This window comes from Moschus berezovskii, chromosome 22 (assembly GCF_049115385.1).
Source record: "Moschus berezovskii isolate FMDL1 chromosome 22, NW_MosBer_1.0, whole genome shotgun sequence".
Taxonomy (NCBI): Eukaryota; Metazoa; Chordata; class Mammalia; order Artiodactyla; family Moschidae; genus Moschus; species Moschus berezovskii.
The window spans coordinates 22206422-22226448 of NC_142481.1; the positions used below are offsets into that span (position 1 = coordinate 22206422).

A 20027-nucleotide genomic window follows, 5' to 3' on the forward strand; every position below is an offset into this window, starting at 1 on the left:
TAGCTATCTTTTTCTTTATCTAACATGTGAAAACGGCTGTAGATTTAAAAGCTATGATTATGAAAATTAAGCATAATAATTTCAACCACAGTGATCATTAAAAGTAGAAGTTTAAAAAGACAAAGTATGTAACAAATGGGTGGTTGCAATATTTTGTGTATACAATAGCTCTAAAATTTGTTTAAATTATACACATGGAAACCATTTTTAAACCTAAAAATTTTATGGCACTGTTACGCAAGACTGAAATGAATGATTTAAGTCTTGCTCTGCAGTAAATCATGGATATAATTAGCAAATGGCATACTGCACAAGTAATTTATCATTATTTGGAGGGCACCATTCCAGACGGGCTCAGATATCTGCAGACCTACGGCATTGTTTCTAAATAAAGAACTATAAATACCGATTCTATAAAATATTAATACCATTACAGTGCATTATGATTGCAGCATGTAAAGACATATAGTTAAGATAAAAAGCAGTCAATAAAACTTAAAAGAAAATGAGTAATAAAAAGGCACAAAATATATTTAGTTTCTGTATTTGAAATTAACATTATCTACTGGCCTTTGTAGTGCCTTAAATTTGTACTAACGGCAAACCTAATGCTCCGGTAGTAAAATGTGTAATTTACCTATAATAAGCGCTTTCTAGAGAATAAAAATAGCTTTAAAGACTGTTTTAAAACATATAAGATCATTTTCATGAATTAAATATTTATTTAAATCCAACACACAACTTCTATTGTTCTTTCCACTATGGAAAAAAATACCATGACATACAACCGAGACCTGCCTGCATTGTAGGAGAGGAAAAGAGAGGAGGGTAAACAAATGTGAATTTAAATATATTCTAAGAATCTGTGCGCAGTCCAGGGTCTTCTCTGGACCTTGGAATCAAAAAGCTCTCTGGAAGGAATGGGAAACTGTTCGAGTTCCTTGATTACAACAGCACTCTGTCAAGAATCACAATGATTTCTCCAAGGAAACTCAGGCATTCCCCACCACCTCCTCTATTCTGTTGTGAAACAGAGTGATCTAAAGCAACAGCAAGTCAAGGGTGAATGGTGTATTCTGGAGACATTTTACCATGTCCAGTCTCAGATGATGCCGGATTCCCAGTCTCCAGGCACAGGGTATTTTGGGGTAATATACTTATTAGGGGCAGGGGGAGGGTGCATGGATTTTTGTAAATAAGAGGCCCACCAGCCCAGGTCCTGACAGAGGACTCTGTGTCACCTCCAGACTGTGTGCTCTAGCCTTGGAGAAGCTGTGTCTGCCTCATCAAATGTGGCCGTGTACTTCTCTTTCCAACCTATGTGCAGCTGAAGCTTCCCCGGGACACATCAGAGAGGACCCAGCTGGCACTCTCATTCTCAAGACCAGTGACATGGATCTACAAGAAGACTCAGTCCCCTTTAACGTAGAGGTACAAATGGCTTAAGGCACCATTTCCCACTTCTTGAAGTCAGCGCCCATGATAGGCTCCAGCCACTGCTATGTGACATTTCACTGGAGACCAGGGAACTCTCTGCAGGATGGGTGTTGTGGATGGGGTACTTCTGGGCTGACACAGAAATCCAGTGCCAGTTGCAGCAGAGGCAGCCCCTGAAGCTGAGGGGCAGGGATGGGGGGAGAGGGCTGTGGGGCTTGTGGCAGAAAAGCCTGACAAGGAACTCGTATCCTGGTCCACGGGTTGGTGTAAGGCCTGGGGGATGGCCCTACAGTGAGAGCTGGCAAAGGTGCCTGCAGGTACTGGATGAGACTCAGGATGCATTTCAAAAATGCACCTGGAAACGATTAAGCGCATCTGGCAAAGGGTGTGCAGAGCATGCATGGGCATCCATCAGCAGGAGCTGCAGAGGGAAAATGCAGGGCTTCCCTCCACGCCTGGTGGGGTGGGGGCTGCCTTTCCTGGCTGACTGCAAGGACACTCGGGGGATCTGTGTCGATTTCCAAGGGACACACACTTGAAACGCTCACTGGAACAGCGGTTCTCAGACTGTACTGAGAATTAGAACCCCCAAGGGAGTTTAAAACACCAGTCCCAGGACCCAAGGCACAGCAGTTCTGTTTTCCTGGGTCCGGGGGAGCGGGGCAGAAGTGGGTGGTTCCATAGGTGTCCCTGATGATTCTGATGCGAACAGTGTAAACGTTACATTTTGAAAAATCAAAGTGGAACTGCTTGAGGAGCTTTAAAAAGTGCTGATAACTGGTCCCACCTTTACTTCCAGAAGTTCCCAGGGCAGATTGGCCTTTGGGGTTGGCCTGAGGTGGGCAAAGACCCCCTCACGTGACCCTCTATGGAGCCTGGGTGGAGAACCCCTACAAAACCAGAGGAACCGGAGCCTCCCTGGAAACTGCCCTTCTAGGTCGATGCTGTGGGACCAAGCAGCAGAGGAGCTGGTCTGGACCTCTGGACCCCAGGAGGCGTTTGGAGAGTCTGGGACAGATACTCTGGACTTTTTTTGCTCCACTGGGCACAGGATTCTCATCTTGGGACCTTTGCTTCCTTGACCTGTAATTGGCAAGTTGGAGCATGTATTCTCTGTGGCGCCATGTCAATTCTAAAGGTCGTGTCCAGAGCTAAACCAAGTTTCCTGAATGACACCAGAGACAAAAATGTCCATACATGTAGGTAACTGCACACCCAGAAACATACAGATTCATTCGCACAGTCTCTGATGGAATGAGCAAGTCCCTACCCACCAAGTGCTGTACTTGGTGCTGGAAACTAAGAGAAGAACCAAACAGATAAGACCCCTGCTCTCACAGCTTTGAGAGGAGACATAGCAGAGCTATTAAAGTGGGAGGCACACGACACACACTACACACACACAGACAGTGTACACGTACCACACATCACACACACACACACCACACACAACCCACACAACACACACACACCACACAGCACACACACATACAGATACCACACAATCCCCCCCACACACACACCACACACACACAACACATTACACACCACACACACATACCACATATCACAGCACACACACACACACCACACATTCCACACATCACATTACAAACACCACACATACAGACACCACACATACAGACACCACACACACAGCACACATCACATCACACACACATACCACACACACACACCACACATCACATCACACACACACCACACACAACCCACACATTACACACCACACACACACACCACACATCCCACACATCACATCCCACACACCACACATCACACACACACACACCACATCCCACACAGAACATCACACACACCACACATCACACACACACACACACACACTACATCCCACACATCACATCACATATACATACCACACACACACACCACACATCACATCACACACACACCACACACAACCCACACAACACATTACACACCACACACACATACCACATATCACAGCACACACACACACACCACACATTCCACACATCACATTACAAACACCACACATACAGACACCACACACACAGCACACATCACATCACACACACATACCACACACACACACACATCACATCACACACACACCACACACAACCCACACAACACATTACACACCACACACACACACCACACATCCCACACATCACATCACATATACATACCACACAGCACACACACATACAGATACCACACACACACCACACATCACACACACACACCACACACAACCCACACATCATACACACACACCACACACACAGACACCACACACATAGCACACACCACATTCACACACACAGATACTGTACACATAACACACATCACACACACACACCACACACAACCCACACCACACATTACACACCACACACACACAACTCAGCACACACACACACACACACACACACCACACACACACAGATACCTTACACACCCCACATATCACACATACCACATACACACTCCACACAGCACACACACACCACATAGCACACACACATGCAGACACCACACAAACCCCCACACACAACACACAACCACACACACACAGACACTACATATATACCACACACACACACATTCACACACACAGACACCACACATCACATCACACACAGCGTACACAAACATACCACATACACACAACTCAGCACACACACATTCACACACACAGATACCACACACATAACACACACACACACAGACATCACATACACACCACAAATCACACACACGTCACACAATATAGGAGAGGATCTCTTCACTTGACCCACTGCTCTTTTTCCAAGTAGGCTTCGACCTCCACTGTTTCAGGGGAGAAAGACCACAGTTGAGACACAAGGACAGTTCCTTTTTAGCATTTGAGCCTCCAAGGGTCCAGGCCCTGGTAAATTCAGGGCCACTTAATGGAGTCCTCAAGGGTAATTTCAACTGCACAGGTTCTAGAAAGCCCCCATGCACCTCCCCTGAGCACATCCTGGAAGAGCCCTCAGCAGTGGGTTTCTCCATGCGGCTTCACCTCCAGGTTCCTGAGGGGATTTCCTACCTCCCAGTCCCCCGGATAAATGCTCCAGAGTGAGTTCCATGGGATAAACCCACAAACTTTAGATATCTTGTTTCAAAAATGAACAAAAACCCAGTTTTACTTTCTTTATAATCCCTGATGTGTAATAATCACTATTGTCCTCTGCCTTGAAGCCTTTCCTTGACTCTCCTGGGCTTCATCATCACAAAGGGGACAGGGAAATGCTTCTGAGACCACTGCCAGCCCCCGCTGGGTGCGTTTCTGGCCAGGAGACCAGGGTGGGGGTGGGGGGGGGTGAGCATATCCCCTGGGGAATCCCGGCCGCAGGGATTTGTTTCCACTGCAAATATCCCAGCTGTTCCCAGCCTCCCTGAGGGCACATTTCGGTGTGCTGGGAAGGCACATGTCTCACAACAGTGGCCTGGACTGTGTGGGAGAAGCCATCAGCACATTCAGCACTCTGAGGTGCAGGCAAGGTCTGCTCTTCAGCTTGCTTGACAGAAAAACGCCGAGTCCCATGCCGGGAGCCACTCCTTAGTCAGCCTCACCATGTCTGGCCTGCACTAGGCTGGCTTTAACAAAGCCCCAGGTTTCTGCCAAGAAGCGGGTCAGTGGGCCACCCAGCCCTCTTCTACCAGCCGGGCTCTGCCCAATACTTGGAAAGGCATTCTGTGCAGCCCTGTGGCCCAGGCAACCTCAGGCCCTGCCAGCAGCTCTGTCCAGTTGAATGATTGTCCACTTAGGCCCATAATGAGTCCAAATCTACTCGGGGGATCAGACAATTCACCCTAGGCCCCCAGGGCAACATGAGCCCTCTGGTCACATCCATGATGTTTGGATTCAATATCTTTGCATCTGCTTGTTGAAGGAGAAGGAGCCACACACACAGATGCTTTCAGAACCCAACAGATGACAGGAGTGTGTGCAACAGCAGGGTGGGGGGCCATCCCCCTCTCCTGGAGAGGAGCTGTCACCCAATGCCATCAGCAGCAAATACTAGGACCTCTGACTGTCTACAGAACGTCTCACCTCCAGATTTCTACATGCAATATCCCAGTTATTAAATAATGGCATGCACTTAAAAACTTTTTCAAGCCAAGGACCCTATTCTGCAGACTGCATCTGGTCTATGAAACTTGTGTCTGGGAAAAGTACGATGAGTGTTGAGCCCTTCACCCACTGAAGGAGGCAGGATAGACAGTGGGGGTGCCTTTCTGTGGGGAAACGTCTCACAATATTTTAAAGGAATAGGATGTGGTCCCAAACAATGCACTGCTAGAAAAGAAAGTTTTGCTAGAAAAGGCATAATAAATTTAAAAATCACCAGTTCATCATTTCATGGACTAGTGAAATTATTGGAACCGTCTTACATTAAACCAGCTACCCACTGCTGACACATGGCATAAGATGTATATTCAATTTTGGAATATCATTGATAACATCTCTAAGTCGTTGTATCATAAATTTTAAGAAATATACGACCAGTGGTTTAATTAGTTCACTGTACCTATTTTTACATGGTCATGTCTTTCATCATTCTGAGCCTCACTTTGCACTTGATATTCGAGGAAACTTCACTGTTCTGGAGAGTTATTCTGGAACTATTCAGAGCAAGTTCCCTATAACATTTCTCCAAAAATGACAGGGGGATTCATTTTATTCTCTTTGGAAATCCCTTTATCAAGCTTTTAAGAAGGGCTTCATGTTTGTAACTTTTGTGTGTGTGTGTGTTAAATCCCAAAAGTGTTTTTGCTTTTAAGTTGGGCAACTGAACATTTTTCCGTGTTTGCATCCTCTATTTGATATTTATTTAGTCTTTCTACATATCTTTACTTAGTTAATACCAGGAGAGATAAATATGGTGGTGCCTTTGCAGCGAAGCTTCAGTACATTAATATAAATTGTACACTAATTCCCCCAAAGCATATATATGTTGTAAACCTGAAGACTTTTCACACAGCTGCTTACTGCTAAACAGTGCCTTGTCCAGAAGGGGACAATCTGTGTCTCTAATTGCTGTCACTGAAGCCGAGATTCATTATGTGACTTTCCCATTAAAATGTGAGCATTAATTTGTATAATGAAATATCACCCACTGCAGTGTTCATTAGCCATGCCCTACTGTATACGGCACATTGTTAGCTACCTAGAAACTGTAGTTAATTTCACTAATGGATATTTCCCTACTTAGTGTTTGGTAGGAAATTTATACTGTAACATTACCTCTTAAACTTTTAAGGAAATTTAAATTCAATCAATTATTTTCAACAAAAGTTTGGGATGTCATTAAGGCAAGAAAAGCAAGGATGGGGGACCGTGGAGGAAGAAAATGGGCTTTTAGTTCATCGTAGAGAAACGATGGAATTTTAATTCAAAACAAAAAGGAAAAAAGGAATCATCTCCTTTTGGGCAAGTGGGTCTTTTGTTTTTTCATCATTACGCAGGTGGCTGTCCCCCACGAAGAACAACAACTCACACTCTCCTTTTAGAAAAGGAAATGGGAAGCGCGCCCATTTTAACCAATCCTTTCTTGAACATTTATTCAAAGTGCTTTTATAAATGTTAAAACAGCTTGGTTACCTCGCCTAGAACAGGAAATACAGACGCATCAAAGGTACGCTGTGTGCGTATCAGGTGTAAGGCACCTGGCTTAGGTGGCTGAACTTTCATCCCACCCACATCTGCATACCAGTTGGTGCTTAGTTGAAAGGCAATTTCCAGAAAGGCAGTGGGAGTTTATCTTCTCCAAGAGGTCAGCGTCTACTCCACCCCACCTTCCACGCTGGGACCACGGCACCTCCACCAGCCCCTGTGGCCATGCCCTTGCCTCACCACCTCCCTAAGCTCCTGGTGCGAAGGGTAAACGGAGGCAAGCCAGGTCAAGGGGGCCTCAGGCCAGGCTGAGTTAGGGGAGGGGAGGAGCCAGGGTGCACAGTACTTCCCTTTTAAATCGCCGAAAGGCTGCGTCAACACACCTTGTGGGTGCAAGTCACTTCCTTTCCTCCCGCTGGTTATGGTGTGGACACACACTGTCAAAGAAATGTTGCATTAATTCCCTAAAACAAGCCAAAAGTTCACCCAGAAAAATAAAAATAGCAGCATGGCACAGTGGTTAAAAGGATGGGACTCTAAACGAGGCAGATCTGAGTTATGATCTGGAGTCCATGCTGGGCAACTCCGAGTGGGTAACCTCACGTCTCTGAGGCTCGGTTCCCTCCCTTGCAAAGGGGATGAGGTAGGGAGGAGAGGCGGGGGTGGCGTAGGAGGGGTGGAACCTGGTCTCCAAGGTGCGGTGAGGATTAAGGGGTGAATTCCAATCATCCACAAGCAGTGAGCCGCACTTAGCAGTGTTTGCACATGGGAGTGCACAGAAAGTGGCTGCCACTGCCACTGCTGTATTACCCTTGTTGGCTGAGTCTTTCTGGGGCAGTCGGCTGCTGTCATGCTGTGTAGACAGCCTCAGTCATGAAGCAAGAAAACCCCCAGGGTGTGCCTTTCCCCCAGGGAGGGCTCTCACCCCCTCTCACCTGCACCGTTTCCTTCAGACCCATCAGGCAAAGGAGACTCATGCCTGGTGCCAGGGATGCAGGTGAGACCCGAGGAGGGCACCCTGTGCGTCCCACCCAGCTGCACCCAGCCGTTGCATCATGGAGGAAGCACCCAGAAGGGTGAGCAGTGCTGAGCATGCCCCTTAGCCCACCCTGAGACCCCCAGAGAACCACTGCTGGCTTCTCTGTGCAAATCTAGTCCCATAAAGAGCTTCCCAACTCTGGGCCAGAGCTGCACATGCAGCAAATCAAAACCAGATTAATAAACCACGCGCATACTTTGAGAGGGGACAAAACTAATGAGATTTATTTTGAATTAGTCTCTGAACTTTAGTGCCTCCAAGTTTTCATGAGTGAGGTTGCTTAGTACGTTTCTCTGCACCAGTCATTCCTGAGACACCAGGCATCACCTGGGACCCCCCAACACACAGGCGGGCCAACACATGGGGTGTTATACCCTTCTGGGGCTTGTGGGGAACGCAGACGCCTCCAGCCTTTCAGGAACTGATCAGTGCCTGCCACTCTCCTACACAGAACAGACACACTGGACCCTTCAGTGCATCCCCAAGGTGGTCCCTGGGGGAGGGGAAGTGAGGGAATGGATGGAGTGCTTTTGGAGGCAGCTGTTAATGAAATGACTGGCTGGCCTCAGCCAAGGGCAACCTGGGGGCCTCCCTGCCTCCTGCTACATGGATGACTACATGTTTGCTGATGCATCTCTGCAATGGTTAATTTTACGCATCAACTCGATAGGGCCACAGGTTGCACAGATGTTTGGTCAAACACTATTCTGGATGTGTCTGTGAGGGTATTTCTGGACGAGATTAACATTTAAAGAGTAGACTGAGAAAGAAGATTGCCTCCTCCAGCGTGAGGGGGTCCTCACCCAATCCGCTGAAGTCTTGAATAGAACAAATCTGAACAGGGAGCTCTCTCTTTGAGCTGGGAGGCTAGTCTTCTCCTGTCTTGGGACTCCATCTCAGACTAGGACTCAAACATCAGCCCTCTTGCTTCCCAGGTCTTTGGATTCAGACGGGAACTTACACCATCCCCTGTCCTGGGCGTCCAGCTGCTGGCTGCAGATGATGGTACTTCTCAGCCTCCATAATCAAGTGAGCCAATTCCTTATAATAAAGACCTCTCTCTCTCTCTCTATATATATATATATATATATTAGGTATAGGTATATAGATGTATAGATATAGATATATACATATATATAGGGGTTTCTCTTGTGGTTCAGCTGGTAAAGAATCCACCCGCAATGTGGGAGACCTGGGCTCGATCCCTGGGTTGGGAAGATCCTCTGGAAAAGGGAAAGACTACCCACTCCAGTATTTTGGCCTGGAGAATTCCATGGACTGTAAAGTCCATGGGGTCGCAAAGAGTCAGACATGACTGAGCAATTTTCACTTTCAGATATATGTAGATATGTGTGAATATGTATATTGATGTGTATATATGTATATAGGGCTTCTCCAGTGGCTCAGCAGTAAAGACTCTGCCTCTAACGCCGGAGTCACAGGAGATGTGGGTTCAATCCCTGGGCCAGGAAGATCTCCTGGAGGAGGGCACAGCAACCCACTCCAGTATTCTTGCCTGGAGAATCCCCATGGACAGAGGAGCCTGGAGGGCTACAGTCCTTAAGAGTCACAAAGAATGGACATGACTGAAGCAACATAGCATGCTGCTGCTGCTGCAAACATATGTATATTGATGTGTGTGTGTGTATATATATATATATATATGTATTTATTGTTCAGTTGCTGAGTCACATCTGACTCTTTGCGATCCCATAGACTGCAACATACCAGGCTTCCCTGTCCTTCATTATGTCCCAGAATTTGTTCAAACTCATGTTCATTGAGTCGCTGATGCCATCCAACCATCTCATCCTCTGTCACCCCCTTCTCTTCCTGCCCTCAATCTTTATATGTGTGTGTGTGTGTGTGTGTGTGTGTGTGTGTGTGTGGTCTTCCCTGGTGGCTCAGACAGTAAAGAATTTGCCTGCAATGCAGGAGAGAGACCTGGGTTCAATCAATCCCTGGGTCAGAAAGGTGCACTGGAGGAGGAAATGGCAACCCACTCCAGTATTCTTGCTTGGAGAATCTCATGGACAGAGGAGCCTAGTGGCCTCCATATGGTTTCAAAGAGTCAGACACAACTGAAGTGACTCAGCATGCACAGACACACAAATATATATGTATATATGTGTGTGTATCGCACAGCTGTGTACAGACGTGTATGTGTATATATATATATATGAGTGAGAATATCTGTAGATTGATGTGTCTACATATGTATATGTACACAGATGTGTCTATAGAGATATATAGAGACACATATACATGTATACAGATGTGTAAACACACACTGTTTCCCTGGAGAACCCTAACTGACATACTGTCTGGCTCTGAATTCCAGTCACCAGCAGTGTGCTCTAGTAGACAAATCAGACACATCTAGTGATTTGGTCCTAATCACAGCCAGACTTTCGGGCTTCCCTGGTGGCTCAGAGGTAAAGAGTCTGCCTCCAATGCGGGAGACCCGGGTTCGATCCCTGGGTCTGGAAGATCCCCTGGAGAAGGAAATGGTAACCCACTCCAGTATTCTTGCCTGGAGAATCCCATGGACGGAGAAGCCTGGTAGGCTACAGTTCACGGGGTCGCAAAGAGTCGGACACGACTGAGCGACAGAACAGAACGGAGCCAGACTTTCAAACAGGAGAGGAGTCCCACCTTCCCTAGGTGGAATCAGCAATCAGCATCTTCCCTGCAGTAGCCAGGGTGGGGCAGCCCTAGGATCTGAGGGCCCTCTGGGTGCTCCTCTCTGTTCCCCATAGATCTGGCTGGAGATCAGCGGCAGCCGAAATGTTCTAGCTCCCTGCAGGCTCTGCCCAGCCCCCAGGTGTTCAGAGCAACCCGACTGGTGCATCTGCTCAGAACCTCTCTAATAGACAGGTGTTGGAGAAGAAGGGCAGTAACCGAGTTAACGTAGCAGAGTTAAAAAAGGAAACTGGTTTTTTTTTTTTTAATCAGTTGATGTTATATGATCAAAACTTCCCACAGAGATGGAGTAGGACTGAAAGATACAGAGAATGTACCACCTCATATCCTGACCAATTAAAATATATTTACTACACATCAGACTTTTAATGTGCTTATATGGGTTTATTATAGAAAAACTTCAAAAGATGGCATTTCGGAAAACAACTGTTCTATTTTGGAGACTGCTGTCCTCTGACCATGTCATCTGGAAACACAAAACCGCAGAAAGGGGAAGGCAGTCCAGGACATCTTCACAACTGGGGCCCCTATTAACTCATTCATTAACAAACCACTTCATTCTGATTGTTAATTACTTGCATAATCTACGCTTTTACATTGCCATCATGGATGTTTACTTTGGTGATTTAAAACATGTAACACTTTCTGTTCTCTTCAAAAGCACAACTGTAAGCATTTTCCAACTTCTTTGTTCTTTGATAGAAAGGAAATTGATCTTTATCTGGTTACCATTCTGCCTTTCAAACCCTGGAAATTCTGCTTCCAAGGAGGGCTGGTGTGATGTTTCCATGGCTTCTTTCATTTTCAACCTTATTCCAGGAAGCTTCCAGAATGCCTCGGTCCATGGCCCTATGTCGCTTCTCTCAATGTCACCAAAGACTGTTGGTCACAAACTTCAGAAGTTTATGAAGCAAAAGAAGCAGAAGTTTGGACAAATACAGTTTCCTCAAACTTTAAAACTTTCAAAAAGCAGTATCCATTTCTACTCAGGTTCAGCAAGACTTTTTTCTGCTGGCTTCAGTCCTAACTTACCAGGAATATTCTCTGGGATTTCCACATAAACCACAGTCCAGCTGACGGTGGGTGGGGACCCCTGGGTCGGCAGAGCCCCTGGGTCGGCAGAGCTCCTGGTTGGGAGACACTGCCTCTTTCCTTTCTGACCCACATTAACCCTGGCAGGGCCAGTCTCACCTGCAGTGAGCCATCACCTACCTGGGAAACCCGGCCCCAGAGCCTGTAACTACATCACGAGAAAGGGCAGAACCACAGCACCTGCCTGGACAGGTCTCTACACCCCCGTAGACAGCAGGACGGTAGATGCCCTGGTGGACTGTCTCCCACAGCCTGGCAGTCTGTGGGTCCCCCAGCCATAACACTGGGGACCCTGGATACAACCTGAGGAGGAAAGTGGACATCGGTGTGGTTGCAAAAGCTGTCTTGTCCTGAGCCCTTTCACTGGGATGAGTTCACAGAGAAGAGGACACTCTGAAGGTGAGGCCACAGGCCAGTGACCTATCTTACAGAGAAGTGCAAAGGCCCTGAGGCAGGAACTCAGGGACCCATCCCTGAGCTCCATCCACAACCATGCATCTAGCGCCTGTAGGCTGGCTGCCACATGGCAGCTTCTGACCAGCTCATGTGTGCAGGGGCACTTTCTAGAAGGACCACAGGCTCCCAGGGAGGAGTCCAGGTTCCCCACTGCCCTCATGCACTCCACGCTGCCCAGCATGGCTCAGGTGCTGAGGAGTAGGGCCACTCACTTTTTTGGTCTGTCATTCAACCTCTCGAGTAAATGTACTGTGCCTCTGCTAAGCTACAGTTTACTGCAAGGTACCCTTGCAGGCCTGGGATTCTATAGCAGTTAAAACGATGGACAATATTACCACCCTCACATTCTACTTGGTGGAAGATAAACAACACATAAGGAAGTGAACTGAACAAGATAATTTCACAAAGTGCTAAGTCTATGAAGAAAATAATGCAGGGGCACAAGGGATATTTCAGGCAGGGTAGGTAGGCGTGGCCCCTCTGAAGAGATCACATGAAGCTAAGCCCCCAGTTACACTTGGAGGAAGAACAGTCCAGGGGGAGTGGGCAGTAGGTGTAGAGGTCCTGGGGCAGAAGCAAGGCCTCTTGCACAGGAGGAACAGGAAGATGGCAATGGGGTCACAGGGAGGTGATGAAGGTCAAGATGGTCGGATCCCATGGACCCCAGAGGGTGAGAGAGCCTGCTGCATAGTCAGTGCATGTTAGGAGTCCTCTCTTGCCTTGGGGTGACCCCACGAGAGAAGTGATCCAGACAGGGAGGGACAGTGGTGATGCCAATGGTACCCAGGCTGCATATAAAGACGGCAGCCCGTACCCACTGCCCACAACCACCTGTCCTCAGGATGCTGGGTGGCAGGGAGACATGTGGGCATGGGTGAGGGTCCAGGTGAGGGCTCCCTGTCTTCCATAGCACGCGAACATGAGACCTGTATGCACTAAATATCGTGCACAATCCTGAGCTTCATTGATTCCTTGGGAAACAGACCACAATTATTTTTGAAAATAGATGGCATATTTGTCTATCCTCTGAAGCAGCTCATACTCCAATAGATAATGTGTCAGGAGAAAAATCAAAGAAAATGGAGGTGTCCATATCTCAGATAGATTTTTTTTTTTTTTTGTATTGGCAATGTGCAAACAACCAGCAGAAAAGCTAACAAGAACCACGACTGAGGCTCGAGGCAGAGAGACCAAGAGAAGCCCTCACTGTGAGGGGCTCAGGCACTGGCAACACATGGGAAATGACAGCAGCAGTCCAGAGGCTCAGTGAAGAGCATCTCAGTCTTCCTCCTGAGGACGCCCCGTGGAGAGCTACCCATTCCCCTCATCACCTGTCCAAGTCCCAGGTGTGGGCATGTAACCCCAACGGGGCCGGAAGCCAGCCTGCCTTCAAAGGCCTCCGACATGACCTGCATCTTTACAGTTTGAGCTGGGTTCTCATCATCTGCACCTGAAAGACCCCTGGCCCGTATGAGGATGTAGGAGATGGGACTTCAGTACAGCAGAAGGACACCAGAAGCAAAACGTTTCCGTGCCTCGGACAAAGCACCATCACCCCAAACCTGGACCACGGGAGACCCGCGTCGACATGCCATGCGCCATTCAGGAGGGTGCATGTGGGGCAGAGAACCAGGTCGTTAGGGTCAGTTCAGACCCAGATAGTGGTGCACACATCGGCCCACAGAGTCTAGACCTGGGACAGGCGCACGGCGGCCTGGGCCTCCTCCTCCGAACTGTGCACCCAGATTTCTCACCTGTGTGTATCCTCAGGTGGACTTTTAGGTGATGGGATGTCCGGAAGGTTTTCCCACAGTATGGGCAGTCCTTCATGGCTGATCCTAGGCTCCTGTCACGAAGCAGAGCGGGCTGCTGGACGCCGGCCGATCTCCCAGCCTCCTCGCCAATGTCTGCAGCGGAGGAGAAACGTTCTCACATCACTTCAGCACATGTCAGAAGTTGTTCGCACCAAAACTGCTAACACCACACAAAGTTAAACATGTCAATACTACACCTGTCTATTTCATTCTTTAAATCTGACAGAATGCTGACAATTCATGTATTTTCTTGTTATTCTCTTAAATTATTTCATCTTTCCTATCATCATTTTAAGCAGCATATGGTACCTTTATATTGAACTGAATTAAACAAGAAAAGAAACAGCTGTGTCAGCAGCTGGTTTGATTTCTTCTTTTGCTTAGCTCCTATTAAGTATTTTTTTTGCAAAAGTTTAAAAATGTTGGTGTTTGTTGAATCTGATTAATTTGTAATATGGACTAGCTGGAGAGTTTGCTATAGAATCGAAATCACATTTGCATTATATCAAGCAACAAATGGAAAAAAATGTGTCTCGGCTGAGTCCCTAAGACACGCAGACATACAGCTATTTTGGGACAGGAAAGAAAATTATCCCAAACTGATCATTTCTTCCTTGTAGAGTCTTGCTTCCATCGCTGGCTGGTGTAATCTCATGAAAGAAAGAAGAAAAAGTATGGAAATGTGGTTCCACAATTAGCCCATGATAAACATATAGTGACATATTCAAAGTCGTGTGCAGAAACTCAGCTGCAAAAGTCCCATAAACTTAGAGCACCGCAGTTAAATCTCTGTGCAGTGACTTGAGAACTTCCTCTGTAAAGTATCAATACAAATTTTCCTTCCTGCTGTTATTTGTTATGTAACCCAAACCATTAGAAAATGGAATGAAATTTACATACGGCTGCCTTCTGCACAGAAATGATGGGACATAATAGTAAATAAAACTGTGAAAATATCTAGTGGTTGGAGGATATGTTATTGCAACACCCGAGGCCTGACATCACATTGCCAAGGAGGCGACATCAGGGGAGTGGGGCAGGAGCTGGAAATCTTGCCTCGAGAAGGGGAGGCACGCAAGCCTTCTCCTCTGGCCTCCCTGCAGGGCTGGAGGCTGCTGCCTGGCATGGAACCCAAGCCCCCAAGGCTGACAGGGTCCTGGCCGCACCTTCTGGCACACCCTCCAGGCCTCGTGGTAGATTCACTATGAGAACAAGGGGAACTTCTGGGATAATAAGCAGACCTGTGAGTTCCTCAGAGAGCAAAATAAACAAGATTTGTACCTTCCAAGCAATGGAAAATGCAAATTGCTTTTATTCTTCAACATCCATTCCTGGTGCTCTCTGCTCACAGCCAAAAGGGACAGACTTATAGGCCATGAACAAGGTGAAGGCAATCACACTTAATTCTAATCTGGATGTTTGCTCGGAACGACCGTGGAACGCTTTGGCTTCAAGCATCCTCTGTGCATTCAGACTGTGTGCCACCCTGGAAAGTTTCCTGGAAGGCTCGCTCTGACTCCTATTCTCCCCAACTCTTCTAACCACCCTTGAAAAAGAGCTGTTCAAACGGTCTAATTGCCCAGCTCTTTATTTCCTCAAAATGTTACATGGGTAGGAGGGCTCGGTGCATCCACATCCAGAGCCCCCCTGACCTGCCACTAGCTTTGTGGTTTGTCCACAAGACTGTGGACAGACTTCCAGAGACGGCTACTGATAAGGGCAAGTAGGCACAAAGGAGGCTCTCAAGATCATGGCAGACAAATGCCCCACATGCAGTCATAGCAGGCAGTCCCATGTTCACAGGTCACACCCACGAGGACTGCCGCCACCTCTGTGTTAAAGAACCAGTTTGCCAACAGTCCAGGAGGAAAACGGCCGGACACCAGATGCCCACTCCAAGTCAACCACATCCTCGGTATAAACAACTGGGAGGCCAACTCTTACCCATCTCGCTGTACCCCCACGGCCACCACAACAACAAACCTGTTGCAGTTGCTCTCCCAGCGTACCTCAGCTTATCTTTCGTGTGATCATGAGGTCAGCTTAAAATAACAATAAGCCTGATTAAAATTCTGCCCAACTGCTCCCTGCAATGGGGTTAAGATATCCTATTTAAGTTAGGATGTCACGAGCTGTCATTTGAATGATGAACAGAACTAAGTGTTGACTTCAGGACAGGAGGAGGCAGGTGTGGGCTCTTGACGCTGCATCCCTGCCCAGCCCCGTGTACCACTATCAGCAGCTGAGCGCCTCCCCTAGACCCTCCTCCATCGGAGCCTCTGGGGAGCAGTCCAACAGAGGAGAGCAGAGAGTGTGGGGAATGCATTTCCACTGCAGCTTTCGGTGAGCCCTGGCCCAGGGCATGCTATAGATAAATAGACAGATAAGGCCGCCACCATGCGCTCCCACAGGCTTTACAGAAGGTGAGGATGAGCTGCGTCTCACTATATGTCACTCTAAGTGATGGCCTGTATCTGTTTTCCTTTTATCTTTCTATCTTGGATATGTGTGGCCCAATAAAAAGAATAAATTTGTAAGATAAACAGCTTTCTTTGCAGATTTAAGAGCCTAATTTTCACTCTACACAGAATTTTTTTTCCCCCCTTGGAGGGCCAGAAGGCCTATGGCGTTTACTCTTAGACTAATCCAAGTAGAAAAACAAACTTGAGTGAGGATGAAGGGGAATTGTGGGTGGTCCCAGGAAGTGTCCGGAGAGGCTGGAAGCCAAGTACCAGCAGTGATGGTGGAGGAAGGCCCACCCGCCCGCACACTCCCAGGGCCTGTGTGTGAGTCTCTGCCTATACATAGACAGGTACCATTAAACAAGGTGTGCTAGACTAGGCCCTGCCCCGCTGAGAACCCAAGAGGCTGGCTCAGAGGGGAAGAGGAGGCTGTTCTCTTATTCCTTCTTTCCCAAGGGTGCAGAAGCACTAGCAGTTGTCTTTTTGCAAGACTCTCCAGACAGAGTCCCAAGGCTCTGCCTGTGGCCCCACACAGCCAGCCAAGGACATATCCATGGTCCTGGTTATGGAGAGACCAGTTCCTTCATCAGCCCCTCTAGGAAAGAGATGATAGAAGGGAAGAAGCATTATAAAAAAGACATGTGTGACCCTTTGTCTGGCCACATGTGCATTGCTTTTGTTTTTGGTTTTTTTTATATTCTATTTTCTAAAATCTGCAGTATCTCTTCTCTCTGATCAGATACTTGCTCTAAGTGTGTTGAGTACAATGAAGCTGGGCATGTGGAAAGAGGTGGGCCTCATACTCGCTGTCTGCTCCTCCTGCTTCTCTGTGAAAGCACTGCGGCCAGCTCCTCGAGGCTGGGGTGTCCCCAAGAGTGGGGACATCCGACTGCAGGCGACACAGCCTCAGCCTGCGTGTGCTCTGGGCCTCACCATATGGGGAAATAGCTGAGAAGTAGCTCCTGGGACCTCTGTTTCTTTTCCTGACCCCACTAAATAACATGTGATCTATTCTTCAGGAATGGATATCTTATATAATGGCAGCAAATAATACTCCAGAGGAACACAGACTACACATGCAACCCTTGCCAAGTTTCAGGCTAAAACAGGTGAATTGTAGTAGATATCAAAAACTCTGCTTCCTCCTGTTCCTACAAGCTGGGAGTGTTTAGATAAAAAAGAAGACACGGATCCAATCATTTCAAGTTTTGTTTCAAGAATTTAGGCAGTTTCTCAAAACACTAAAAATAGAACTACTATATGATCCATCAATTCCACCCCTGGGTGTATATCCAAAGGAAACAAAAAACACTAATTGGAAAAGATACATGCACCCCGATGTTCACTGTCTACAATTGCCAAGATATGAAAACACACTGAGTGTCTATCAACGAATGACCTGATAGAGAAGACACGCGGTGTGCGTGCGTGCTAAGTTGCTTCAGTCGTGTCTGACTCTTTGTGACCCAACATAATGTGTAGCCCGCCAGGCTCCTCTGTCCATGGAATTCTCCAGGCAAGAATACTGGAGTGGGTTGCCATGCCCTCCTCCAGGGGATCTTCCCAACCCAGGGATCCAACCTGATCTCCTGCATTGCAGGCCAATTCTTTACCGCTGAGCCACTGGGGAAGCCTGTGGGGTTTGTATATGTATATGTGGGCTTCCCAGGTGGCACTAGTGGTAAAGAACCCATACACACACATTGGAGAAAGAAATGGCAACCCACTCCAGTATTCTTGCCAGGGAAATCCATAGACAGAGAAGCTACAGTCCACAGAGTCCCAAAATAATCAGACATGACTTAGCGACTAAACAACAGAATACACATACAATGTTATACTACTCATTCATAAGAGAATGAAATTTTGCCATTTGCAACAACATGGATGGACATGGAGGGTATTCTGTTAAGTGAAACAAGTCAGACAGAGAAAGACAAATATGGTATGGTATCTCTTACATGTGGAATCTAAAGTATACAACAAACAAGTGAATAATACAAAAAAAGAAACAGACTCACAGATACAGAGAACAAAGCAGTGGTTTCAAGTGGGGAGAGGGAACGGGGAGCCGAAGTACAGGAGTTGGGGATTAAGAGGTACAAACTATTATGTCTAAAGCATGCTGCAAGGATATATTGTACAATACTGGAAATACAGTCAATATTTTATCATATCTATAAATGGAGCCGGAGAAGGCAATGGCAAGCCACTCCAGTACTCTTGCCTAGAAAATCCCATGGATGGAGGAGCCTGGTGGGCTGCAGTCCGTGGGGTCGCTAAGGGTCGGACACGACTGAGCAACTTCACTTTTACTTTTCACTTTCACACATTGGAGAAGGAAATGGCAACCCACTCCAGTGTTCTTGCCTGGAGAATCCCAGGGACTGGGGAGCCTGGTGGGCTGCACTCTGTGGGGTCGCACAGAGTCGGACACAACTGAAGTGACTTAGCAGCAGCAGCATAAATAGAGCACAACCTCTAAAAACTGTGAATCACAACACTGTATGCTTGATATATAATATTTATAATATTACACATCAATTATACTTCAATCAAAAAAGATGTGTTTGGGGGGGACATTGAACAATTGACCCTTGTAATTTTGTCATCTCAAGGTCAGAAACCTTGCCTTCTATGTTTCCATTTGCTTCTCCTAATCTTCTGAGTATATAGCAAGGTTGCCCTAGGTCAAGGTGATTGAGGTGCATTACCTTCCCCAGAATTCACAGAGGGAGAGCCCACAGCTGTGGACTAAAGAAGGGACTGGGAGATTAAAAATGGTTGCGGATTATGTTAGAATCATCCTCATCAACTAAACCACAAACTGGCAGTCCTGGAGAGACAAAGAATCAGATGCTTAGAAAGAAAAACAACTTTTCAAAAGTTAAAACCTAGACGCACAGAAACCACCACCAGCAGCTACCCGAATCCATCTCCGAGACTGGCTATCTTGTACACAAATGTGATCTGAATTTCTGGGTTCCTCATTGTACACTTAACCTTACTGTTACATTTGTTCAGAATTTAAAAACTTGGTTTATGAAATAATTTTGCATTTTAAGGGTAGATTCCCTCCCCCTAGGATTATCTTCAAATACTTGACTTCCTTGGTACACATTTAAAATACCCTTGTTTGCAGAGAAGGAGTCAGGAGGCAGAATGTCTTCCTTCTTGGTCCCCAGTGCCTGGCTGTCCTTAGGCAAAACCTTTCCCGCACCCCATGTGGACTTATTGGCTCTTCCCCTCAGCTCCGTGTAGTCCTGCGATATTGTGAGCCCCAAGTCCAGTGCAGGCTGTCTTCACCCACATAGTGGCCTTTCCTTCACCCACCCTAGCCTATGTGTCCAGTCATTCTGAGTCGTGTCTGACTC

General features: G+C 47.1%; 1 protein-coding gene across 1 annotated transcript in view; it reads right to left on the reverse strand.

Annotated features, from left to right (window-relative positions):
• Positions 1–20027, reverse strand: part of ZNF536 (zinc finger protein 536) — a 395649-nt gene that overhangs the window by 151586 nt on the left and 224036 nt on the right. The window contains exons 4-5 of the mRNA XM_088830251.1: positions 14132–14284; positions 7471–7524 (exon numbers count right to left, since the gene is read on the reverse strand). Coding sequence (XP_088686377.1) covers positions 7471–7524; positions 14132–14284 — 207 coding nt within the window. The remainder of the gene's footprint in view (positions 1–7470; positions 7525–14131; positions 14285–20027) is intronic.